Raw genomic sequence first — 27852 nt, 5'->3', positions numbered from 1 at the left:
TTTCCAGAAGACCATGTACTCTAGGCAACTTACAAGAACCTGAAACTCCAGTTCCATTGATCCTAATGCTTTCGCTTGGTTTCTGATGGTACCTGCACTTAAACAGGCACACATCCACACAGAGACAAATATACATAAATATACCAAAAAACTAAAAATAAATAATAAATTTTCAAACATAAAAATGAAGTTTGTATTATCTTCTTAAATGACACTATGCCAACAACCTTATATATGTAATTTACTCTCTCATTACAAAAGAACCATGTCTGTTGTTGGTACTATCATATTACAGGAGAGGAAAAGCACAGAGTCAATATGTAATAACATCCTGCAATTCAACTAGGTTATCACTAGAGTTTAGAACTGAAACAAGACACCTTAGTTTTCAAACACACTTCATTTTTCATGCTACATTTTTAATAAAAACCAAAAAGAAAAGCCTGTATCTGTGTCTGTGTGTATGTGTGCATATGTATGTGTGCATATGTTGCAGAGGCCAGTGGAGGTTGTCCAGTATCTTCCTGTCACTTTACATATTGGCTTCATTTCCTTCAATGTCTCACTGAAGTAGGAGTTCACCAGTTAATAGTTGATCTAGATGGTAACACTCAGCAACAATTCACTGTCTCTAAAAATCCTCTCATCTTTCCTCCTTCTCAGCCCTGGGGCTACAGGTGCCTGTGGTAGTATATGGCTTTCCATGTAGGAGTTTGAGATATGAATTCAGATCTTCCTAGTTGTGTGTGGCAAAAAATCTTTTCCTGGAGTCATTTCCCTAGCCACCATGCTGTCTATATCTTTTGAATATCACCTAATGATATCATTAAGAAGAAAGTACCTATGAAGGTAACACTAGGGAGCATGGGCCCTTCATCTGATAGCTTCAGATCTCAAACATCACTTGTCTGCATATGTTAAATAGCTATTTCTCTACTGATGTCCCATTTAAACAACAGGCAGTAATGAACTCAATTGTTAGCAGACAGAAAGTAGTTGTTTCCTCTTCTAGTAATAATGTCAGTGGCATCAGTGAGTGGGGAACAAGATGATGATTGCCAGGGTCTCCATCATTCCATTAGCTGCCAGCAGGAAATCTCCACTGCTGCAAAATGACTTTGACAACCACTTTCCTGACAAACTAATAAACTCAGCTTCATGTCCTGCTACAGCAGTGAATGGTTTTATTTCTCTTTTATGTTCTCTACATATATTTACTTAACCAAATGTCCTATTTATACTAGTATCTTAAAATTGGATATGTCTACAGCTATACCAATTGGAGGATGACTTATAAGTCCCTTGAGTGGACTCACTGGACCCCTGAGACAGCAAGGGCCAAGAGACCTTCCCGATCCCATTAGCATTAGTAGGATACTGGCTCCCTCTAGTTTTTAATAGAGAGATGTTGTGGGCCATGCTCACTTCATGGCATACCACCATCATCTCACTTTCACTTTTGGTATCTAAGCACTAATAGATCAGTATTAGTATTTCTGTTTTGGTTTTTTTTTTTTTTTTTTTTTTTCCGGGCTGTGGTTTGTGTCCTGCCTGACATATTTTCTTGTGTTTGAGCTTAGAACAATGGAACAGACTTAGAAAATACTCTTGACTGTTTTTCTAGAAAAAATTAGAGACTTTAAAACTAGGGCCAGAGACTTAGGGCTAGAAGTTAGAAAGGGAAGACTAAGGACTTTTTGTAGACCCTCAGAGTGGTTGATCTTCCAGGTTGATTTGCCTCCGGGTGGGAGGGTGGAACTACGGATGCCCTCACTGTCTGGAGAGTCAAAGAAATCATTTAGAGCTAACGTGGACACCTGATCCAAGTGCCCTAGATAAGCATCTGGAAGGATCTCATAGACAACCCACCCAACTGGATCAAACCTCTACTTCATCAGAAACACATCCTGGAGCTAAAGAAAGAGAAACCTAAACCAACATGTCCACTCTAACCATGTTTTCCAGAATATCTGGAATGCAGGTTTCCTTCTCTCCTTCCTCCTTCCCTCTACAGGCACTGGCCACCTCTTTCCTACAACTCACAACTAGCATGAGGTGCTGAAGTGGTGGTAGCACTAAAGGGAGTAAGAGTGAAACACTTAATTAACCCTCAGCACATCAGGAGACAGGTTTCTACGTAACAAGCCATGCAGGTAAAACCAGATACCTCCATGGTCCTCCCATTAGGGTCACAGGAACCCCAGATACCCACGAGAACCAACCCATGCAATACTGGCCTTTCTCTACAGGTGATTTATATAATTGGAAGATGCAGAGTCTCATATTTTCCGAGAGGCCAGGTGTCCTTATAGATCTTTTAGATTCAGTAATCTTTACCCACCAATTTATTTGAGATGATTGTCTGCAACTGTTACAGATTCTTTCCCCACAGAAGAGAGGGAAAGAATGGTAAATGAGGCTCAGAAATTAGCTCTGTGCAAGAATGGGGCCCCTACTACTAACAGATTGATTATTGACACCTTTTTTCCACTGGCCAGGCCCAATTGGGACTTCAATGTGGCTGAAGGTAAGGAGAATCTCTGAGTCTACTGCCAGACTCTAATAACATCTCTGTTCTCTGTTGGCTGCTCACAGCCCTACTATTTTGACTAAGATGGGAGATGTTAGACAGCAAAGTAAGGAATCCCCTGCAGCCTTTCTAGAGAGAACTGTGACAGCATTCCAGACTTACACCCTGCTGGATCTACTATATTCACCAGAAAACAGGTCGACAGCCATGTTGTCTTTTGTCAATTAAGCAGCACCAGACATAAAGCATTAGTTACAAAGAGTAGATAGGATGTTAGGGGCCGGGCGTGGTGGCACACGCCTTTAATCCCAGCACTTGGGAGGCAGAGGCAGGCGGATTTCTGAGTTCGAGGCCAGCCTGGTCTACAAAGTGAGTTCCAGGACAGCCAGGGCTATACAGAGAAACCCTGTCTCGAAAAAACTAAAAAAAAAAAAAAAAAAAAAAAAGAGTAGATAGGATGCAGGAAAGGTTCTTACAGGAAATGTTGGCAGTGGAAAAGAAAGTATACACTAACCTCAAGTCTCCTGAGAACAAGTAGGCAGGTTCAAATTCTAAACAAAAGCTGGAGTTAGCTAAAATTTTATAGCAAAGGCTGCCTCCATTAACCTTGTGCCAACTGCCAGATCTTGTGTCACCTACTCAGGATTAATATAGGAAAAATGGCTATCTTACTGAAAGCAATCTACAGATTCAATGCAATCCCCATCAAAATTCCAATTAAATTCTTCACAGAGTAAGAAAGGACAATTTGCAAATTCATCTGGAATAACAAAAATCCTAGGATAGCAAAAACTATTCTCAACAATAAAAGAACCTCTGGTGGAATCACCATACCCAACCTCAAGCTCTACTACAGAACAATTGTGATAAAAATGGCATGGTACTGGTAGATTGACAGACAGGTAGATCAATGGAACAGAATTGAAGACCCAGAAATGAACCCAGACAAAAGTAAGTATTCAAAGTAAGGCACTGCTTATATCAAAAGAAAATTGCCTATGTCTTGCAAGCCTATAGATTTCTGGATGACAGGGGACTTTAAGCTAATCCTGCCATACATATTTACGTGGGTGCTGCTCCAGCATGTCCACAAGATCACCCACTTGGGTATGGGGAAAATGTAAGCTCTCATTCATTAGACTTAAAAGATTATTCATCTGAAATTGTTAGTGAGAAAAAATTGCCTCCATGTGGCTCACCTGAAAACACACCAATGCAGACAATTAGCCCAAAGAAAAAAGGTTCCTGATAGGTAAAACACAAGGCCCATTAGAAAATGTACTTCACTGAGGTAAAATCAAGCAAATATGGATATGGATATATGTTTGTACTTGCAGATACTTTTTCAAGATAGACAGAGGCTTTCCCCCACTAAATATGAGAAGGCAAAGACTATGGTCAAAAAGATACTAGAAGATATTCTTCCCAGGTACAGAATGACAATTTTCCTGAGTTCTGATAATGGACCTGCTTTTGCCACTCAGGTAACGCAGGCAATATCCAAGGCCATTGGGGCAAATTGGAAACTACATTGTGCTTGCAGGCCCCGAAGTTCAAGACAGGTAGAAAGGATGAATAGAACTCTAAAAGACATGCTCTCACCAAATTAACCATGAAGACTGGTGGCAACTGGGTTGCTCTTCTCCCCTTTGCCCTCTATAGGGTCAGAAACACATCCTATAACTTGGGACTAACCCCCTTTAAGATCGTGTATGGAGGACCCTCTCCCATAATTCCTAACCTAAAATCAGATGTACTAACTGTATTTAGTGATAAACATATTCTTCATTCTCTTGAGATTCTTGTCCCTACACAAATGAAGCTTTGACTCTGGCTAGAACCAACCTATAAGGCTGCTCTTCCACCTACTCTGCACAACTACCGGCCTAGTGACTTGGGGTTCATTAGGAGACACCAGAAGCAATCCCTAGAGCCACACTGGAAAGGACCATACATAATTGTGCTGAGCACTCCCATCACTTTCAAAGTAGACAGGATCACTACCTGGATTCATCGCACCCATGCTTGCCAAGCTTACCTTCATCCAGATGCAGAGGCTATCACATCCAATGCATCCAAATGGCAGACCCTCAAGGACAAAGATAATCCCTTAAAACTCAAGCTACAATGCTTATAATTCTTACAACCTTGATTCTAATTAATGGCACTTTCTCTAACAGCAAGCCCCATTGATCCCACAACCACACTTGGGTAAATTATCAACACTGCTATAAGTGACAGGGTAAATTCCACATCTAACCTAGCCCACCCCCTCCCAAATAATAGTTGTCCAGATCTATACTTTGACATATGCAAACTGCTTGACAGTGCTTGGGAATCCTAAAGAAGAACAATCCCCAGCAACATTGGCTTATGGCTATAAACATCCTGCCCAGACACTGGGACTTAGAAAACAGGGGTTTTACATCTGCCCTGACCAAACCAAATCTCAGAAGGCAAAATGTGGAGATACTGCCTAATATTGCTGTGCGGCTTGGGGGTTGAGAGTCCACTGGCCACATCTGGTGGACTCCACCTGTGACTAATAATTTGATCACAGTCACCTGTTGTACACCAGATTCTAACTCCTTGGGGTATGAGCAGGTGCAATGAGGAGAGATGGGAGGGCAATGTGTCAAGAACTGGGGATGGCGACTTTGGTCTAGGACCAAAAATTCTAACCTCATTGCTATTAGAATTACAGATAAGGGAAGAAAAGATCCCTCATGGGAGACTGATAAACCTTGGCTCTAAAATTTTATGCCAATGGCAAGATCATGAAGTCCTATACACAATTCGTCAGCTCCAAGTCCTCTGCAAAGGCCAAGGCATATCTTTGGGCCCTAATGAAGTTCTGGTAAAGTCCCATCACCACCTACCACCACTGACCACTACATCCCCAAGAGTCCCAGTGGCCTCCACCTCCCATATGAGTAGGGGCCCACCCCAGTACCCAAAAAGAGACCCCTACAATTTTTGAGGCCACATATGAGGTTCTATATATTGCACATAACAATCATACTTTTGATAGTTGACTTTAACAATGTTCATACTGCTTAATATGATGATATCAATTTTAATGCCTCCATCACTGAGGCACTGTTTAATGGAAATCCCTACCTCTTCATCTCTCTGGATCCAAGGGGATGATTAATCTCACATTTTGTGATATATATGTCCAGGTTTCCACGTTGCTTCATTTTATGTTTTTAATTGACTGTATGTGTGTGAAGAAAATACCAATAGTCTCAGTCTCTCTCTCTCTCTCTCTCTCTCTCTCTCTCTCTCTCTCTCTCTCTCTGTGTGTGTGTGTGTATGTGTGTGTGCATGTATGTATGTAGTGTGTGTGTGTGTGTGTATTTGTATATGAATGTGGATATTATGGCACATACAAGGAGATTATAGGACAACTTCAGATTTTGATCTTAACCTTCCTTGTTGCTTGATACAACATATATTTGTTGTTTTTTTTTTTTCTGGGTACATGGGTACATTAATACAGCTGACCTGTGAGCTTTCAGAAGTTTCCTGTCTTAGCTTCATATCTTCATTTAATTTAAGTGGGTTCTGGGGATCCAAACATAGTTCCTCTCTCTTTTGTGTGGCAGGTACATTACCCATGGAACATTTCCCAAGTCCAGATTAGTTCTTAGTTATGGGGCACATGGGTATTTGCATTTTTCTGGCAAGTAGTCTTCGTTTGATTGAAGTAAATGAGAAAAAAAGTGCTCAATGCTCTTGCTGAATATTCACAGTACACATTAATACGTTCCAAATGTTGTGACATCAATAACAGACCTGTCTTCAGTTTATTACAATCTCTAAATTTGGGATTCTTTCTTGCTTCTTTGAAGTTGGAAATAAAGCCAACATTTGTGACTACGTTTCTGTGCTGCTAATCCAATGCAGTCATTTGAAGCAAACGTTCTTGTATTTTCAATTAAAATGCATGACAGGGGAGGAGAGATAGCTGAATAGAGAAAGGGAAGAAACAGTAAATGGAAAAAAATATTATGCAGGAGATTATGTAAGAAACTGTAATGACTGTCATATCTTCAAAAGTGAGAAAAATCCATCCCAGGTGAAGACCTTGCCTTGCTGCTTTCTCTTTTTGATAGGAATCGTGGCAAAGATGTTGTGGGTAAGCCTTGCTGTGATCCATATAATAATTAGTATCATTCATTCCTCTTTGTAGAAATGTATAATGAGAAAAAGGTCATTAATTCATTTGACGCTGAGCTCAAATTCTACTTCCTTTACTTGTGCATATATAAATATTTTCCACATAAAGAATGCTTATTAATTGCTTACCATGGTAGAAAAGTACCTAGGAGGAACCCAGATATCCCATATTCCAGGTAGGTCTGTCTAACCAGGCTATGTATAGTTTTCATGTGGAAATGAGCAGTGTTTCTGAATAAGAGGTGTGGATATGAGAGCTTCTACAGTTTAACCTGTTCAGACCTTAAGTCATAAGATTGTAGGTGTCTTAGGATATGCCTTAACCCCTTCTCTGGAATTTTACACTCTGAGATTTCAATTGTTAATGTATAATAGCAGTCTGAAAAAGTTAGATGAAAAATTCAAGAAATAATCAATTCATAAGTCTTAAATAATTTTATTACAGTATGTAGTCAAGATTTTCTTACTCCTTTAACGCTAATTATTTTAGTCCCTTTCTGAGCCTATTTTATAAGTTAACCTGTATCATTGGCATGCAGCCCACCTAGCAGGAATGAATATATTCTGAGGGGATTCTTGTGTCCCTCTTTTTTCTATCAGAGCAGCAGAGAGGATGATCTTAAGAAAAAAAAAAAAGATTCCTACAGGAATCCTATGCTGTGAAAGGGATGGAGGTTTGCATAAAAGAATGTCTCCAGGAATGCAATTTCATACTGTTCTGACATTATCAAAATACCTGGCAGGAAAGACAGAGATAGAGATGTAGGTCAGGGCCTCACCTTAGCTAGGAATACTTAGTTATTCATTCATCTGGTTCTCTACTTAAACCTACACTTCATGTTAGGACCCTAACGATGGGCTTTTGAAGTCAATGGACCTCCATATTCCTATTCCCAATGTGGCAACATTGAGTAAATCTCCTCTTTTTGCTTCTATAACTTGTCTCTTGAACTGGATATTTGAAAATGGTTGGGTAACCCTGGCTGGCCCAGAGGCTCTCAAGCTTCTGTACTATACTCTGACATCTCTGAAAACAGGTCCCCACTATAGAGAAAAAAATATCTTATTTGGTTTTGTTCTGCCTAAGGTTACAAAGATCTAGTAGAATATGAGGAAGATGAATATGGAGAAAATACTAGGCTAAAAACAAACAAAAGCAAAGTAAAACAACAAAACAACAACCGAAAAACCTCAAACAAACAAACACAGATCCCAGGTGACTCTTAATATGTGATCAATAAATGTGAGCTGGGGAACCCAATCTTAATATAACATTCTCAAATCAAACCAAACCTGAAGATGCAGTCACCACTGTCTTCATCTAAGAACCCATTCAAGTTTAATAAATAAACAAACAAAAACAATCCTCCCATGTGTTCTTTACAATTTGTTTCCAGCTTGCTGAGGTCCAATTTTAAAGGCATCTTTCCCATTGAGTCTATTCTTCCTAGCATGATATGACTTCCACCATTTGCTGCTTGCAGAGTTGCAAATAACATACAGCATCTCAAACTCATACTGTTTCCAACTTTAAGACAAGCTCAACAGTACCATCAGAGATGTACTTTCCAAAAGAAACTGATAAAGGAAGACACAACTATGAAACGAATACTCTATTCCCAGCATTAAAATAAAACCATCCTATGGTTGCACCCTAGTTAGTCTACACTACTGCTTGCTGGGCCCACACTTCCAGCAATTCCTATTTGATCACTTTATCTTTCCTGTTAGGCTAGATGCCTTGGAGGCTCTCTATGCTGTCAGAAGATCAAGCTCTAAGCTACTCTGCCTTTGTATGGTTGTTTTCCTGCCCCAGACAGAAACTGTGATCTCTGTGAATTTGAGCCTAACCTGATCTACAGAGTGACTTCCAAAACTGTCAAGGCTACACAAAGAAACATTGTCTTCAAAATTTATTAATTAATTAATGGGTCCTGGGCATCAATTCCAGGTCATCATGCTTGAGCAAGCAAGAGCCTTTACTTCTGGATGAAAGTATCCTGCTGACTCCCTCTTCTTACTCCTTTCCTTCTCATCCTTCAAGTCTCTTCTGAGGCCTCCTTTGTTCTAATAAGCTCTCCTTTTCCAAGGAACAGTGTTTTCAGCTTAGTAATCAAGAATCATGGTGTTTGTAGTATCAGAAGCTGACTTTCATTTTTCATCATTTTTAAAGATAGACATGTGAATAGACCAGACCTAGAGGGGATAGGGAGATGGGTTATTTAGTTACTAAAGATTTTTCTGTACAGGGATGAGGACCTATGTTTCGAATGTCCAGCATTCTGTAAAAAACAACAACAACAACAAAAAAAAAAAAAAAAAAAAAAACAGGTGTGGTCTGGGATCCTATGACAATAGCACTGGAGCAGAGGAAATACAAGGATCTCTGGAGTTGCTGGCTTGCTATTTTAGGCAAGCCAGTAAGCCTGAGGTTCAGTGAGAGACTCTGTCTTAAAAACATTATTGGGAGAAACTGTAGAAGACAATAATGTTGCGTTCTTACACATGCACACATGAACACTGATACATACATAAACATATATACCCATATATACATACATATACACATGAACATATGGGGATTGCAGGCTGGTATCCAGTCGAGCTGAGGTCTGAACCCAGATGGTCATAATTCACCTACATGACACTGTAGGTGTTCCCTCATGCTCCTCGAACTCTGGCCCCTACCTAAGTTACCCACTCCCACAACCCCCACAAGAGAAGCATGGTCAGTAGTCACATAGACAATGGCCCAAGCTTCTGCCATTCAGGCTAAACTCCTCCCCAGTTACCTAGCAATGAAAAAGTATAACGTAAAAACCAAATTCTAGGCCTTTAGGCCCAGGCTTGGGAATGTGACCTCTGTGACTCAATGCCCCAAGGTATGCTAATCATAAAACAGATAGTAACATTCCTCCACCCACCCGCTTCCTGGGTTCAAAGAGTGTTCATTCAAAGAATGTGCTATTGTTAGGGGCTCTTAAAAACTGTCTTGAGAGATAACCTGCACAATTACCAGTTATTCCTTGTGATTCTTGTGACTTTGCACTTCCTTGGGACTCTTAACTGGTATCTTTGGTATTTTCCAACAAAGCCCTCCCCACTTTTTTGAGTTGTGGTTTCTTCCTTTAAATACCCCATTACCCAGCTACTAGGGGCACCAAGGTCCTCTACCCCTGCTTGGTGTATGACCGTGGGCCCGAGAGCGCTCTTGAATTAAAAGTCCTCTTGCAGTTTGCAGCAAGACTGTTTCTCGTGAGTGATTTGGGGTGTCGCCTCTCCTGAGTCAGAACGTGGGGGAGTCCTCACGTTGTGGGTCTTTCAGCAACAGTGAAGACCATAAAAAGGGCTGTTCAGCCCCCACCTTGCACTCTTACTCTTATGCTCTTGCTCTTACTTCTTACCTCTCACTTCTCTCACCCTCTCTCTCACCTTTCTTTGTCTTCTCTCCTCTCTCCTTTCTCTTTGTCTTCTCCTCTCCTCCTCCTCCTCCTCTTCCTCCTCCTTCTTCTTCCTCTCTCTCTCTCTCTCTCTCTCTCTCTCTCTCTCTGTCTCTCTGCTTTTCTACCTTCTCTCTTTCTCCCTGCATTTCTATAATAAAGCTCTTAATCCACAGAGTCTCTGCTCCATCAAGATCGCAGGTATTGGGAACCTCTTCAATCATCTCTCTCTCCTATAACCCTGGGTGTTATAGGAGCAACAGGGTGTTGCCTCAGGGTCCCAGTCAGGGGCTGCCCCTTGTCCACCCCCAACCGAGTGGGGTCAGATGCTTAGATGCCCACCTGGGCCAAGTGGAAAGCACCTGGCTGTCCTCCCAAGTCCACCTGCCCAGAGCACAGGAACTCTGGCCAGTCGTGTCCTATTTCTCTCCCGATTCTTCCCCAGGGCCTTCCCAGCACCTCCCTTTTGCTCCCAACAGGAAAACACACTGTTTTCTCTTCTGCTTATTTTTTCTCCTTGTCTTTCTTCCATTCATCATATTTCTTTTATCCTTCCTTCTCCTTGCTGCCCTCTTCCTTTCTCCTTCTCCTCTTTCCTCCCCTTTTCCTTTCCCCCATTGTCTCTTCCCTCTTCTCATTTTGTTTTTCCCCATTTTTCTTCTCATCCTTCTCTTGTCTACTTGAAGTTGAGAACCATATGCTATTAGCATGGAGAGTAAAGAATAATAATCTCAATAAGAAACTCATAATAATGTCAATAGATGAGTTAAGCCTAAGATAAAGATATGAAAGATAATTTGAAATGAATATTTTTGTTGAAATTTCCTCACTATGTACAATCATCCAAATGTGATAAAGTGGCTGGTTTCCCTAAAAAGGAACTAGCAAAGCCTCTCTGCCCTGTGATGACTGTTAAGTCTGAGAGCCAAACAGCTTGATATGCTCCAGTCCATAACTGCGTATTGATTGCCCAAAGCAAGCAGCACTCCATCAGACTTTAGAGAAGAAAGCTGACACCATTTTGTAAAGATGAAAAGTGACCTGAAATGCTTTGTTAGGCTGTCAACAAGCTACACTGTGAAGATATTAGAGGAGCTTGAAACTTGGTGGAGAGATCCTGTAAATGTCACTAACAGATGCTAAGAAGATCAAGAACAGGCATTCGATAGGAGACAGACAGAAGCCAGTATGTAACTGTCCTTTCATTTAGCAGGACAACAGCAATCATTACACCTATAACTACTAAAACCAGATATGTTTTAAAGACCAGGAGTCAAAATATAGAAGGCAACTTTATAGGAACAATTATTTTTCTGCTCTACCAGTCATCTGAAAAACAAAACAAAACAAAACAAAACAAAGTACTTTATATTAGAAACTTCCCAAGAACATAAATAATGACCTCCATTTCAATAGTAAAGTGTTTAGCAGCAAGATGTTATAAATAGTTTCACCCATTAGGTGATTCTAGCAAAAAAGGAAAAAGAAAGTCACAGAAAAAACTGTGAAGTATACACTGTCCTAAAACTTTTAGAGAAAGGGAGGCATGAAATAAGACCTTTCAAATCATCGTGACATTTGACCCAGTGCCTATTCTGAGGAGTAATCATGTAAATAGTACAACTTATGGTGGTGGGAAGATGGCTCAGTTGGAAGTGCTTACACTGTACAAACATTAGACCCTGAATCTGGTCCTGAAAATTCATATAAAAGCTAAGCAAGAATTCTGTGTGTCTGTAATTTCAGAAGTAAGTGGTAGATAGTACCTATCCTAGGGTCTTGCTAACCATAGAGTGCATCAAAACCAGTAAGCTCCAAGTTAGACCCCATCTCAGAAAAAAAAAAAAAGAGAGAGAGAGAAAATTGACAACTGAAATCATCATCTGGCCTCCACTAACACCAGAACAAATGAGCATATATGCATATAGGCATACTTATGCGTACACACACACATACACAAACACACACACACCACAAAAGGAAACTACATCTTGTGGACCATGACATGTATCTTTGATCGTTATGCTTCAAATCTCATTTATCTTCATGCATCTAATAAAATCTAGGACCCACAAATGAGAGAAGATGGCTTGAAAATTGAATAATAGACCAAACAGATAATTGAGCCACACCTTTCCTGGGTATTTTCCCAAAGAATCACAAGTTAGTATCCCATGAAAACTTGCACATCAGTATTGTTTGCAGCATCTTCCATAGTAGCTTTCCAAGGGTTCTGCCAGAAGAGGAATGACTAAAGAAAATGCACTTCATACACATGATAAAATTATTTTCAGTCTGAAAAAGGATGAAATTATGCTAACCACAGGAAAATGGATATATATCTTCTCCAGATGCCCCAACCCATTCCCATTCTCCTGTCTCCTCACTCTTTCTATCAGCAGTGTTGCACTCTAACTCCTGGGTCCTTTACAATTTCTTCATAGGACAACATTACATTTGTGGATCCACTTCTTCCATTACTCCAAGAATCCTTCTTTTTTTTTTTTTTTTTTTTTTTTTGATTTTTCTATAACTTGGAAGCTTCAATCTGAAGCTTCACAAATGCCCAGCATTGACAGATATTCAACAATATTTATGGCCAATATTCTTGCTTTGTAGTCTCATTTCCATTGGAGGCGCCATACATATCTGGTCAATAGAATGTGAGCAGAACAAGCCTCTTCCGGTCAGAAAAGCACCAGGGCAGCTGGGGCGCAGGGTTGGCTGACACTCGCCAGCTACCCACAACACCCGCCACAGGATCTTAAGACTTCTGGAGAGTGGAACACAGCTTCTGCTCCAATCCAATTGCGCGTGGGACCTGAGACTGCATTAGTTAGGGAAGCAGAAACCGGCCTGAGTAGGGCCACAGGCCTCATCCGGCCGGATCAGCGCCGGGGTAGCTGGAGCGCAGGGTTGCCTGACACCCGCCATGACCCCCGCCGCAGGATTTTGGGACTGCTGGTGAGTGGAACACAGCTTCTGCTCCAGTCCAATCACGCGGGACCTGAGACTGCTCTGGTTGGGGAGAGAGAAATCCGGCCTACATAGGGCCACAAGCCTCTTCCGGTCAGAAAAGCACCAGGGCAGCTGGGGCGCAGGGTCGGCTGACACTCGCCAGCTACCCACAACACCCGCCACAGGATCTTAAGACTTCTGGTGAGTGGAGCACAGCTTCTGCTACAATCCAATTGCGCGCGGGACCTGAGACTGCATTAGTTAGGGAAGCAGAAAACCGGCCTGAGTAGGACCACAGGCCTCTTCCGGCTGGACCAGCACCAGGGTACCATCAGCTACCCACGACCCCCGCCGCAGGATTTAGAGACTGCTGGTGAGTGGAACACAGCTTCTGCTCCAATCTTTAAACAGTGACAACGATAACAACTAACCCCAGAGATTACCAGATGGCGAAAGGTAAATGTAATAATCTTACTAACAGAAACCAAGACCACTCACCATCATCAGAACCCAACACCCCCACTTCGCCCAGTCCAGGGCACCCCAACACACCGGAAAAGCTAGACACGGATCTAAAAGCATATCTCCTGATGATGGTAGAGGACTTCAAGAAGGACTTTAATAACACACTTAAAGAAATACAGGAGAACACTGCTAAACAGGCAGAAGACACTAAAGAGGAAGCACAAAAATCCCTTAAAGAATTGCAGGAGAACACTGCTAAAGAGTTACAAATCCTTAAAGAAAAACAGGATAACATAATCAAACAGGTAGAAGTCCTTACAGAAAAACAGGAAAACACATCCAAACAGATGATGGAAATGAACAAAACCATACTAGACCTAAAAAGGGAAGTAGACACAATAAAGAAAACCCAAAATGAGGCAACACTGGAGATAGAAACCCTAGGAAAGAAATCTGGAACCATAGATACGAGCATCAGCAACAGAATACAAGAGATGGAAGAGAGAATCTCAGGTGCAGAAGATTCCATACAGAACATCGGCACAACAATCAAGGAAAATGGAAAATGCAAAAAGATCCTAACTCAAAACATCCAAGAAATACAGGACACAATGAGAAGACCAAACCTACGGATAATAGGAGTGGATGAGAATGAAGATTTTCAACTCAAAGGACCAGCAAACATCTTCAACAAAATTATAGAAGAAAACTTCCCAAATCTAATGAAAGAGATGCACATGAACATACAAGAAGCCTACAGAACTCCAAATAGACTGGACCAGAAAAGAAATACCTCCCTACACATAATAATCAGAACAACAAATGCTCTAAATAAAGATAGAATACTAAAAGCAGTAAGAGAAAAAGGCCAAGTAACATATAAAGGCAAGCCTATCAGAATTACACCAGATTTTTCACCAGAGACTATGAAAGCCAGAAGATCCTGGACAGATGTTATACAGACACTAAAAGAACACAAACTCCAGCCCAGGCTACTATACCCAGCCAAAATCTCAATTAACATAGATGGAGAAACCAAAGTATTCCATGACAAAACCAAATTCACACATTATCTCTCCACGAATCCAGCCCTTCAAAGGATAATAACAGAAAAAAACCAATACAAGGACAGGAACCACGCCCTAGAAACAACAAGAAGGTAATCCCTCAACAAACATAAAAGAAGACAGCCACAAGAACAAAATGCCAACTTTAACAACAAAAATAACAGGAAACAACAATTACTTTTCCTTAATATCTCTTAATATCAATGGACTCAACTCCCCGATAAAAAGACATAGACTAACAAACTGGCTACACAAACAAGACCCAACATTTTGCTGCTTACAGGAAACTCATCTCAGAGAAAAGGATAGACACTACCTCAGAATGAAAGGCTGGAAAACAATTTTCCAAGCAAATGGCATGAAGAAACAAGCTGGAGTAGCCATTCTAATATCTGATAACATTGACTTCCAACCCAAAGTCATTAAAAAAGACAGGGAGGGACACTTCATACTCATCAAAGGTAAAATCCTCCAAGAGGAACTATCAATCCTGAATATCTATGCTCCAAATACAAGGGCAGCCACATTCATTAAAGAAACTTTAGTAAATCTCAAAGCACACATTGCACCTCATACAATAATAGTGGGAGACTTCAACACACCACTTTCACCAATGGACAGATCATGGAAACAGAAACTAAACAGGGACACAGTGAAACTAACAGAAGTTATGGATCAAATGGATCTGGCAGATATCTACAGAACATTTTACCCTAAAACAAAAGGATACACCTTCTTCTCAGCACCTCATGGTACCTTCTCCAAAATTGACCACGTAATTGGGCACAAAACAGGACTCAACAGATACAAAAACATTGAAATTGTCCCATGCATCCTATCAGATCACCATGGACTAAGGCTGATCTTCAATAACAAAATAAATAATAGAAAGCCAACCTTCACGTGGAAACTGAACAACACTCTTCTCAATGATACCTTGGTCAAGGAAGGAATAAAGAAAGAAATTAAGGACTTTTTAGAGTTCAATGAAAATGAAGCCACAACATACCCAAACTTATGGGACGCAATGAAAGCATTTCTAAGAGGAAAACTCATAGCTCTGAGTGCCTCCAAAAGGAAACTAGAGAGAGCACACATTAGCAGCTTGACAACACACCTAAAAGCACTAGAACAAAAGGAAGCAAATTCACCCAAGAGGAGTAGACGGCAGGAAATAATCAAACTCAGGGCTGAAATCAACCAAGTGGAAACAAGAAAAACTATTCAAAGAATCAACCAATCAAGGAGCTGGTTCTTTGAGAAAATCAACAAGATAGATAAACCCTTAGCCAGACTCACTAGAGGGCACAGGGAAAGCATCCTAATTAACAAAATCAGAAATGAAAAAGGAGACATAACAACAGATCCTGAAGACATCCAAAACACCATCAGATCCTTCTACCAAAGGCTATACTCAACAAAACTGGAGAACCTGGATGAAATGGAGAAGTTCCTAGACAGATACCAGGTACCAAAGTTGAATCAAGATCAGGTTAATGATCTAAACAGCCCTATATCCCCCAAAGAAATAGAAGCAGTCATTAATAGTCTCCCAACTAAAAAAAGCCCAGGACCAGATGGGTTTAGTGCAGAGTTCTATCAGACCTTCAAAGAAGATCTAATCCCAGTTCTTCACAAACTATTCCACAAAATAGAAACAGAAGGTACTCTACCCAACTCATTCTATGAAGCCACAATTACTCTGATACCTAAACCACAAAAAGACCCAACAAAGATAGAAAACTTCAGACCAATATCCCTTATGAATATTGATGCAAAAATCCTCAATAAAATTCTTGCTAACGGAATCCAAGAACACATCAAAACAATCATCCATCCTGACCAAGTAGGTTTCATCCCAGGGATGCAGGGATGGTTCAATATACGGAAATCCATCAACGTAATCCAGTATATAAACAAACTCAAAGACAAAAACCACATGGTCATCTCGTTAGATGCGGAAAAAGCATTTGACAAGATCCAACACCCATTCATGATAAAAGTCTTGGAAAGATCAGGAATTCAAGGCCCATACCTAAACATGATAAAAGCAATATACAGCAAACCAGTAGCCAACATCAAAGTAAATGGTGAGAAGCTTGAAGCAATCCCTCTAAAATCAGGGACTAGACAAGGCTGTCCACTTTCTCCATACCTATTCAACATTGTACTTGAAGTCCTAGCCAGAGCAATTCGACAACAAAAGGAGATCAAAGGGATACAAATTGGAAAAGATGAAGTCAAAATATCACTTTTTGCAGATGATATGATAGTATATATAAGTGACCCTAAAAATTCCACCAGAGAACTCCTAAGCCTGATAAACAGCTTCGGTGAAGTAGCTGGATATAAAATTAACTCAAACAAATCAATGGCCTTTCTCTACACAAAGAATAAACAGGCTGAGAAAGAAATTAGGGAAACAACACCCTTCTCAATAGTCACAAATAATATAAAATATCTTGGCGTGACTCTAACTAAGGAAGTGAAAGATCTGTATAATAAAAACTTCAAGTCTCTGAAGAAAGAAATTATAGAAGATCTCAGAAGATGGAAAGATCTCCCATGCTCATGGATTGGTAGGATCAACATTGTAAAAATGGCTATCTTGCCAAAAGCAATCTACAGATTCAATGCAATCCCCATCAAAATTCCAAATCAATTCTTCAACGAATTAGAAAGTGCAATCTGCAAATTCATCTGGAATAACAAAAAACCTAGGATAGCAAAAACTCTTCTCAAGGATAAAAGAACCTCTGGTGGAATCACCATGCCGGACCTAAAGCTCTACTACAGAGCAATTGTGATAAAAACTGCATGGTACTGGTATAGTGACAGACAAATAGACCAATGGAATAGAATTGAAGACCCAGAAATGAACCCACACACCTACGGTCACTTGATCTTCGACAAGGGAGCTAAAAACATCCAGTGAAAGAAAGACAGCATTTTCAACAAATGGTGCTGGCACAACTGGTTGTTAACATGTAGAAGAATGCGAATCGATCCATTCCTATCTCCTTGTACTAAGGTCAAGTCTAAGTGGATCAAGGAACTTCACATAAAACCAGAGACACTGAAACTTATAGAGGAGAAAGTGGGGAAAAGCCTTGAAGATATGGGCACAGGGGAAAAATTCCTGAATAGAACAGTAATGGCTTGTGCTGTAAGATCGAGAATTGACAAGTGGGACCTCATGAAACTACAAAGCTTCTGCAAGGCTAAAGACACCATCAATAAGACAAAAAAACCACCAACAGATTGGGAAAGGATCTTCACCTATCCTAAATCAGATAAGGGACTAATATCCAACATATATAAAGAACTCAAGAAGGTGGACTCCAGAAAGTCAAATAACCCCATTAAAAAATGGGGCTCAGAACTGAACAAAGAATTCTCGCCTGAGGAATACCGAATGGCAGAGAAACACCTGAAAAAATGTTCAACATCCTTAATCATCAGGGAAATGCAAATCAAAACAACCCTGAGATTCCACCTCACACCAGTCAGAATGGCTAAGATCAAAAATTCAGGTGACAGCAGTTGCTGGCGAGGATGTGGAGAAAGAGGAACACTCCTCCATTGTTGGTGGGATTGCAAGCTTGTACAACCACTCTGGAAATCAGTCTGGCGGTTCCTCAGAAAATTGGACATAGTACTACCGGAGGATCCAGCAATACCTCTCCTGGGCATATATCCAGAAGATGTCCCAACCGGTAAAAAGGACACATGTTCCACTATGTTCATAGCAGCCCTATTTATAATAGCCAGAAGCTGGAAAGAACCCAGATGTCCCTCAACAGAGGAATGGATACAGAAATTATGGTACATTTACACAATGGAGTACTACTCAGCTATTAAAAAGAATGAATTTATGAAATTCCTAGCCAAATGGATGGACCTGGAGGGCATCATCTTGAGTGAAGTAACACAATCACAAAAGAACTCACACAATATGTATTCACTGATAAGTGGATATTAGCCCAAAACTTAGGATACCCAAGATTTAAGATACAATTTGCTAAACGCATGAAACTCAAGAAGAATGAAGACCAAAGTGTGGACACTGTGCACCTTCTCAGAATTGGGAACAAAACACCCAGGGAAGGAGTTACAGAGACAAAGTTCGTAGCGGTGATGAAAGGATGGACCATTTAGAGACTGCCGTATCCAGGGATCCATCCCATAATCAACTTCTAAACGCTGACACCATTGCATACACTAGCAAGATTTTGCTGAAAGGACCCAAATATAGCTGTCTCTTGTGAGACGATGCTGGGGCCTAGCAAACACAGGAGTGGATGTTCACAGTCAGCTATTGGATGTATCACAGGGCTCCCAATGGAGAAGCTAGAGTAAGTACCCAAGGAGCTAAACGGATCTGCAACCCTATTGTTGGAACAACATGATGTACTAACTAGAACCCCGGAGCTCTTGTCTCTAGCTGCATATGTATCGAAAGATGGCCTAGTCAGCCATCAATGGAAAGAGAGGCCCATTGGACTTGCAAACTTTATATGCCCCAATATAGGGGAATGCCAGGGCCAAAAGAATGGGAATGGGTGGATAGGGAAGTGGGGGGGTGCTATGGGGGACTTTTGGGATAGCATTGGAAACGTAATTGAGGAAAATATGTAATAAAAATATTAAAAAAAAAAAAAAGAACCAGGGGAATGCCAGGACCAAGAAGTGGGAGTGGGTGGGTAGGGGAGTGGGAGGGGGGTCTGGGGGACTTTGGGGATAGCATTTGAAATGTAAATGAAGAAAATACCTAATTAAAAAAAATAAATTGGAAAAAAAAATAATAATAAACAAAGCCAGTTTGGATCAAGAAAAAAAAAAAAACTGCATGGTACTGGTATAGTGACAGACAAATAGACCAATGGAATAGAATTGAAGACCCAGAAATGAACCCACACACCTACGGTCACTTGATCTTCGACAAGGGAGCTAAAACCATCCAGTGGAAGAAAGACATCATTTTCAACAAATGGTGCTGGCACAACTGGTTGTTATCATGTAGAAGAATGCGAATCGATCCATCCCTATCTCCTTGTACTAAGGTCAAGTCTAAGTGGATCAAGGAACTTCACATAAAACCAGAGACACTGAAACTTATAGAGGAGAAAGTGGGGAAAAGCCTTGAAAATATGGGCACAGGGGAAAAATTCCTGAATAGAACAGTAATGGCTTGTGCTGTAAGATCGAGAATTGACAAGTGGGACCTCATGAATCTACAAAGCTTCTGCAAGGCTAAAGACACCATCAATAAGACAAAAAAACCACCAACAGATTGGGAAAGGATCTTCACCTATCCTAAATCAGATAAGGGACTAATATCCAACATATATAAAGAACTCAAGAAGGTGGACTCCAGAAAGTCAAATAACCCCATTAAAAAATGGGGCTCAGAACTGAACAAAGAATTCTCACCTGAAAAATACCGAATGGCAGAGAAACACCTGAAAAAATGTTCAACATCCTTAATCATCAGGGAAATGCAAATCAAAACAACCCTGAGATTCCACCTCACACCAGTCAGAATGGCTAAGATCAAAAATTCAGGTGACAGCAGATGCTGGCAAGGATGTGGAGAAAGAGGAACACTCCTCCATTGTTGGTGGGATTGCAAGCTTGTACAACCACTCTGGAAATCAGTCTGGCGGTTCCTCAGAAAATTGGACATAGTACTACCGGAGGATCCAGCAATACCTCTCCTGGGCATATATCCAGAAGATGTCCCAACCGGTAAAAAGGACACATGCTCCACTATGTTCATAGCAGCCCTATTTATAGTAGCCAGAAGCTGGAAAGAACCCAGATGTCCCTCAACAGAGGAATGGATACAGAAATTATGGTACATTTACACAATGGAGTACTACTCAGCTATTAAAAAGAATGAATTTATGAAATTCCTAGCCAAATGGATGGACCTGGAGGGCATCATCTTGAGTGAAGTAACACAATCACAAAAGAACTCACACAATATGTATTCATTGATAAGTGGATATTAGCCCAAAACTTAGGATACCCAAGATATAAGATACAATTTGATAAACGCATGAAACTCAAGAAGAATGAAGACCAAAGTGTGGACACTGTGCACCTTCTTAAAATTGGGAACAAAACACCCAGGGAAGGAGTTACAGAGACAAAGTTCATAGCTGTGATGAAAGGATGGACCATTTAGAGACTGCCGTATCCAGGGATCCGTCCCATAATCAGCTTCTAAACGCTGACACCATTGCATACACTAGCAAGATTTTGCTGAAAGGACCCAAATATAGCTGTCTCTTGTGAGACGATGCTGGGGCCTAGCAAACACAGGAGTGGATGTTCACAGTCAGCTATTGGATGTATCACAGGGCTCCCAATGGAGAAGCTAGAAAAAGTACCCAAGGAGCTAAAGGGATCTGCAACCCTATTGTTGGAACAACATGATGTACTAACCAGAACCCCGGAGCTCTTGTCTCTAGCTGCATATGTATCGAAAGATGGCCTAGTCGGCCATCAATGGAAAGAGAGGCCCATTGGACTTGCAAACTTTATATGCCCCAATATAGGGGAATGCCAGGGCCAAAAGAATGGGAATGGGTGGGTAGGGAAGTGGGGGGCGCTATGGGGGACTTTTGGGATAGCATTGGAAATGTAATTGACGAAAATATGTAATAAAAATATTAAAAATCAAAAAAAAAAAGAATGTGAGCAGATTAATACTTATACACATTTTCAGGAGAAGTGTTTAAATAAAACATAGTCTTATTTCAGCATCATGTATTTCCATCCTATGGCCAATATTCAGATGAAGTCACCTCTGACATAATGAGGACAGTGTGAGTAAGATGACCTGCCAATGTGAGGGAGTTTGTGTTGTCTCCAATAAATTTGTTTTAACATTGGTTTCTGGCTCCTGGTGCTGTTTAGAAAGGTAGCAAAATCTTTAGGGGGTAGAACCTCAATGAAGGTCACTGGGGGCAGGAATTGAAGCTGTATAATTTCGTTTCATTTCCTATTTATTCTGTTTCCTCAGTGTGAATAAAATATAATATGTTAGGATTTCTATTCTTTCTACCATGCCTTCCCTATGTGTTGCCATGTCTTCCTCCTTTATGATGATTCATACCCTTCTGGACCTGCAAACCCAAATAAATCTCTTCTCTATTAAGTTGTTTTGGTCAGAGTGTTTTTTTATCATAGCAGTAGGAAAATAACTATGACATCATGCTGCTTATCACTTGGACCAGTGATGTATATAGAATTACATGTTGCAACAGTACAACTCATAATTCCATTTGTTGCACAGCTCCCTATATACATGTAGTTCCATTCTCTCTCACTTTAGCACATATCTAACTTCACTTTTTCCTCTTCTCATAAATTCCATAAATCATGCCTTGTCTCTTTGCTTTTCTTCTGCCTGTCTCAGTATTTGAGATATTGCATCTTATCTGATAATTCATGCTAAAGGAATAAACAGTGAGCAGACCATGGAAAATTGTCAGGGTCCCTACACTGTATTCCTGGAGTTGTGCCCATATACTCTGGGCACACTGTATATACTCACAGTCATGGCAGGTGGCTCCAGTGTAACCAGTGTCACTGCAGTTGCAGTAGAAGGTAGTCCAGGTTTGGTCACATTGTCCTCCATGTTCACAGTAGTTTGGCAAACACCTAATGGGAAGTAATAAAAAGAAAAACACTAATACGTCAAGACAGTTAAAACAGAGAGGCAATCAAAAGCTTTGCCAGCAACAATGGGAAATGAATCCACTAAAGTCCTATAACTGTCAGAGTTAAGTGATATGAGAAACATAGAGATGTGCTTCTGCTACTGTGGAGTGGTGACCTCAGAGCTGAATTCTACCTTTGAGTTAAAGCTTCAGTGTTATCACACAGACAGCTGAATGGAAGTGGGAATATTCTATAGAATGGTATGTTTATTCTGGCACAAAGTGCTGAAACTTACATTTGAAAGTATTGTTGCTTTTTAAAGGAAATGAAAAAAAAAAACTAACAGTCCTGGAGATTACTGCCTATGTTTCTTTTTGGGAGGAGCTAGAAAACTATCTTAATGCATAGAAGCAGAGTACGGTTTAAAGACTAATGCCCCCTCAATTAACATGAAAGGCAATTCTACTTTTTCAGATGGCTTTAGAGAATGCCATATCAAAGACTTTCTCTAGTTATTACAAACTAGTGTGCTGTCTTTTCACCCAAACCAGAGTAAGACACTTCACTTCCCCCCTCCCATTCTCCCCGACTCATATCTCTCATACCCTGTAGAGTAGCACAGCTTTCAAAATTCTCTGCCAGCACTTCTCTCCCATTTTGTATCCTGCCTTGCATCTGAATATCCAGTTTTTATGTATTTTTCTCATATCATGAGTCCATGCTTACATATTTGCAGTTATATCAAATGCATTGTGGGAGGGTGTGATCAGGAACTGGCAGTAAAAGGGATGTAAAGGGAATTAAAAAAAAAAAAAAAAAAGAATGCCTGCTTTTAAATTGCTCTGGCAATTTTGAATTCTACTGTTCAACTCCCCAAACCTAAGTATTTATAAGTTATTGTCCCAAAGTAGATCAGAAGCAGAATATCTGCGTATGAGGCAACTTAAAACATCCCACAGTGGGCAGGAATGGGTGGGTGGGTAGGGGAACACCCTCATATAAGCAGGGGGAGATAGAAGGTTTCCTGGCAAGCAGGGAGGAACCGGGAAAGAAGATAACATTTGAAATGTAAATAAAGAGAATATACAATAAAAATTTAAAACAAAAAGAATAATTTGGGAAAAAGCAAAAGAAAGAAAGAAAGAAAGAAAGAAAGAAAGAAAGAAAGAAAGAAAGAAAGAAAGGAAGGAAGGAAGGAAGGAAGGAAGGAAGGAAGGAAGGAAGGAAGGAAGGAAGGAAGAGAAAAGAAATTCACTATCACGTTGTATGTTTCTGGGTGATTGTGCAAATATAAGTGCGTGTGAGAGAGATATATCTGTACATATGTGTGCCTGGATTTATGTGCTTGAGGGTAAGTATGAGGGAGCTGTATACATATATGATGTGTGTGCATGCATATGAATGTGCATGAGGTCTATGTCCACATATGTGCATATGATTGTATGTGCATGAGAAAGAGTATGGGAGAGGTGTATGTGCATATGTAATATGTGTGCATATAAGTGAGTTTGATGGAGATGTATGTGCACCTCTGTGTACATGTTTGTATATGTATGTACATGAATTTGGACAGATGTGTGTGAACATGTGTATATATGTTCTTCAGGTAACATCCATCATGTTTGGTTTTACTTTATTTGTTGCCTGTTTATGGTTATTTACTTTTATGTATTTTATTCTATTCCTGGCCTGGAGGTTGCCAAATAGCTAGGCTGGCCAGCCAGTGAGCCTTTGATCACTCTAGCTCCCTAGAAGGGGGTTTACTTACTAGGTACCAAACCTAGCATCTTTGCACATGGACACTGGGTATTAAATTCAGGACTTGGTGCTTGCAAGGCAAGCATAGTACCAACTTAAACAGCTCTCAACATAACTATTTTTCCAAAAAGAAGACTGCCTCTATTTTCTTTTCAGATAACAAGTAAAATTGCAAACACTTCTGTTAAATCCTGATCACTGGGGATATAAACCAATCCTTCAACTAAGGGAAATAATTCTGTTTTTCCATAGACTGATATCTCTTTTGTCTCTCTCTCTCTCTCTCTCTCTCTCTCTCTCTCTCTCTCTCTCTCTCTCTCTCTCTCTCTCTCTTTCTCTCTCTCTCTCTCCACTCTGTCTGTCTGTATGTCTTTTTTCTGTCTCTGTCTCTCTATGTCTCTCACTGAATCTCTCTCTCACATTAACTGATATTTTGTGATCTGTGGTGTGCACATTCTATTGATCTGTAATTTATAATGATTATTTCCTCATTTTAGTGCTTAAATGTTAATCACAAGATTTATTCAATTATTCTCTTGTGGGGAACTGCTAAAGAATCACTTTTTAAATTTCTTACTAATCTATTTTCTTCTCTCTCTAGCTCTGCTATTACTAGCTACTACATAGATCCATGTAAGTCTGGGGCACAGAAATATACAGGCTAAATCAAATTGAACAGAGTTTACTATGGATTTTGAACTATCCTGGAACTTTCTATATAAACAAGGATGGACATGAGCTCACAAAAATTCTGTCTGCCTCTGCCTACCTTGTGCTAGGACAACAGGTATGTGCCACAATAGTAGACTCATCACTTAATATAAACAAGAGACCTTACTAATCATGTGTTCTACATATTAAAGCCCCCTTATGCCACCAGACTATCCACAGCAAACACTACCTTGGCCCCTGTTTTTGATCCTTAATCCTAATCTTACCCTAATCACAAGAAGCACTTCTTTCCTTCCTGATGTTTCTGCACAATCTTAAACCATATCCCATGTGTTTGCTTTTTTGTCACTGTAACTAAATACTGTGGATAAGCACTTAAAAGAGAAAAATGTATTTCAGTGTCTCTTTCTGACCGGTTTCTGTCCATCATGGTGAAAAAGCTTTTATCAGGGCATCCAGGAAGCAAAGGGATGGTAGAAACAAGATAAAATCCCAAAGGCTCTACGTCCAGTGTCCTATTATCTTAGGCCACTAGAAGATTAATCATTCAATTCAACAGTCATTTAGAATATATCTCTCATCTAAAATGTAATTTCTCAGAACAAATTTCCTTGCTACTACCAGAAGCTTTGAAGTCTTTTTCTATTTCCTCTGCCTCTGCTATTTGAATACCTTAGTGAGATGCAAGCACTGTGTCTGCATTTTCAAAGCATAGACTTGACCTATAAATCTACTTGGAAAAAAAAAAGATCCAGAAAGCATTTACAAAAGCTTCTACAAAGTTACAGTAAGGATAACAATTTAAAAATGTAAAAATATAACTAAAAGCTATCATGGATTTACAGTCTATGACTGGGGATGTACAAATAGTGGTATACCCATAGTGGAGTACAGAGGCAACTAAAATGAAGAAGAGCATCTGAATGAAAGAAAAAGAGGAAGTCTCCTAGTAAACACCATGCTAATAAGTGAAACACTCCATGTGGGCATGGCTCAGTAGGCAACAACACTTGCAAAGGCCTGGGTTCAATTTTCTAGCACCAGGTACAAAGCTAAGCATGCCTGACTTTGCCTGTATCCCCAGTACTGTGGGGTATAGACAAGTGGATCTATCAGCGCAACTGGCCAGCTTAGCCTAACAGGAAGCTTCTGGTTCAGTGAGAGACACTGTGTCAAATAGTGATGTGGAGAGTGGTAGAGAAAGATAGTCATGCCCTGCTATGCCTTCCACATGTAGTTGCATAGGCACAGTCACCCTTACACTCACATGCATGTGTTACACATGCAATATGCAAAGTAAACGTGTTGTTTTGGTGTTATCATTGTTGTTGGTATTTATAGGTAATAAGACTTGTAAGAACAAAATTCTTATATATTTACGGTGGTTAAGTAAGAGAACAGAGACATCGTTTTGATGTTTCATTGTGCTACTGAGAGTTCAGCTTTAGGAAATCATAAATGCTAAGCAAGCACTGCGCTATTTTCTCAGCTTTAAAAAGACTAGGTTAACATTTAAAAATGTTTGTACCATTCATTGTATTTTATAATTGGTCTAGAAGTCATGTGTTTCATCACAACAGGAATTGATATGAGTATAAACTTGGAGCATGAAATAAGTAGCTGTAAAATCTATTTAAACATCAGATTTTAGACAGATACAAGGTGGCCAGTGATAGAATATGGAGAGGCCAGAGTTGTATATGTAGAAGTCATTGGCTGAAGCACCTTCACACAGCAACTGTGTGTGTATATATATATATATATATATATATATATATATATATATATATATGTGTGTGTGTGTGTGTGTGTGTGTGTATGCATGTATGTATATGTATATATGTGCTTTTATATGTATGTAGTTTGTGAATTTGTGTGTATGAGTTTTTGCTTGTATATGGGTACATATAGTAGATGTGTGCTTGAGGGTATGAGTATATATTTGTATATGCATGCAAAGGCCAGAGGTTGATCTCTGGTGTTTTCTCTCAGTGTTTACAACTTTACTGAGTCGGGGTCTGTCAATTGGACCCAGAACTTGCTGATGCTGATAATCTATCTAGGCATCTTTCTCCACATCACTCATGTTGGAATCACATGTGATCTGTCATCCCCTCCCAACAATTAAATGGGTGTAGGAGATCTTAATCCTTGTGTAGCAAGAACTTTATGCACTGTGCAAATTTTCCAGGCATGTATGTGTGTTTCTTATTTTGTTATTTGATGATAGTAAAGAAATCCAAGTAGGAAATAGTCCCAGCTTGGAGATTGAACTAACTGGACAAAACTAAGATAAGGAGAGGTGGCATAGTGCCTGAACAGGAGGCCATTTAAACTGCATGACAATCAGTATTTCAGTGGACTTACCAGATAAAATATGGGGTTATTGCCAAGGTTCAGTTACCATAGCAACCACAGACAGTACAGTGAAGGTTCCCTTTATATAAAAACCTGAAGGCCTAATGAATCCCCTCATTTTCACATAGAATAGATCAGGCATTCTTATCTACTTTGCTTACTTCTATGACGTCTATAAGGAAAGTTAAATAGGTAAGGTTGGTGCTCGTCTGGAATGAAACCCATCTGTTAATACATTCTTAATTACCACCATTCATTAGGGTTCTCTATTGATTGGTGAAAATTTTAAAAGTCACTTATAAACACTAACATGACAGGCTCTTCAGTCTAAAGAAATAAGCACAGTAGTTAAGTGTTTGCCCATGTGTCTGTGCTATAGAGCAGTCATTTGTACAGATATGCTGTTAATAGGTAGCCACCTCTCTCTCTCTCTCTCTCCTAAAATCCTGATTGCACCAACTCAAAGAAAGCCAATTGTTAAAATATAAATTACAACAAAAACACACACTCTGTTTCTATAAAAAAAAACATCACAAAAGAGCTGCTTGCTGTTAAGCCCCATTGTCCAGTTTCCATAACAGACTAGATAAACAGAATCACTCTTAATAAGCCTTTTAATTTCCAAATGACCAGACAATTGATGCTCTACAAGACCTTTATATTATGTTGATGTATATGTGTCTGTGAGCATATGCATGTAATTGTGAATTCCTGCAATGGCTAGCAGAGCTGTTGGATCCCTGGTACAGTA

The 27852-nt window shown here is 40.0% G+C and overlaps 1 protein-coding gene across 2 annotated transcripts in view; it reads right to left on the bottom strand.

The window, feature by feature from the left end:
- Cntnap5 (contactin associated protein family member 5) overlaps nucleotides 1–27852 on the bottom strand; it is a 928932-nt gene that overhangs the window by 362479 nt on the left and 538601 nt on the right. For both annotated transcript variants that reach the window (XM_029481690.2, XM_029481709.2), the window contains one exon: nucleotides 22207–22313. In XM_029481690.2, coding sequence (XP_029337550.1) covers nucleotides 22207–22313 — 107 coding nt within the window. The remainder of the gene's footprint in view (nucleotides 1–22206; nucleotides 22314–27852) is intronic.

Source organism: Mus caroli, unplaced genomic scaffold (assembly GCF_978045245.1).
Source record: "Mus caroli unplaced genomic scaffold, Mus_caroli_1 scaffold_1, whole genome shotgun sequence".
Classification (NCBI taxonomy): domain Eukaryota; kingdom Metazoa; phylum Chordata; class Mammalia; order Rodentia; family Muridae; genus Mus; species Mus caroli.
The sequence above is the reverse complement of the archived record's forward strand: the minus strand, read 5'-3'. Positions and strand labels throughout refer to the sequence as shown.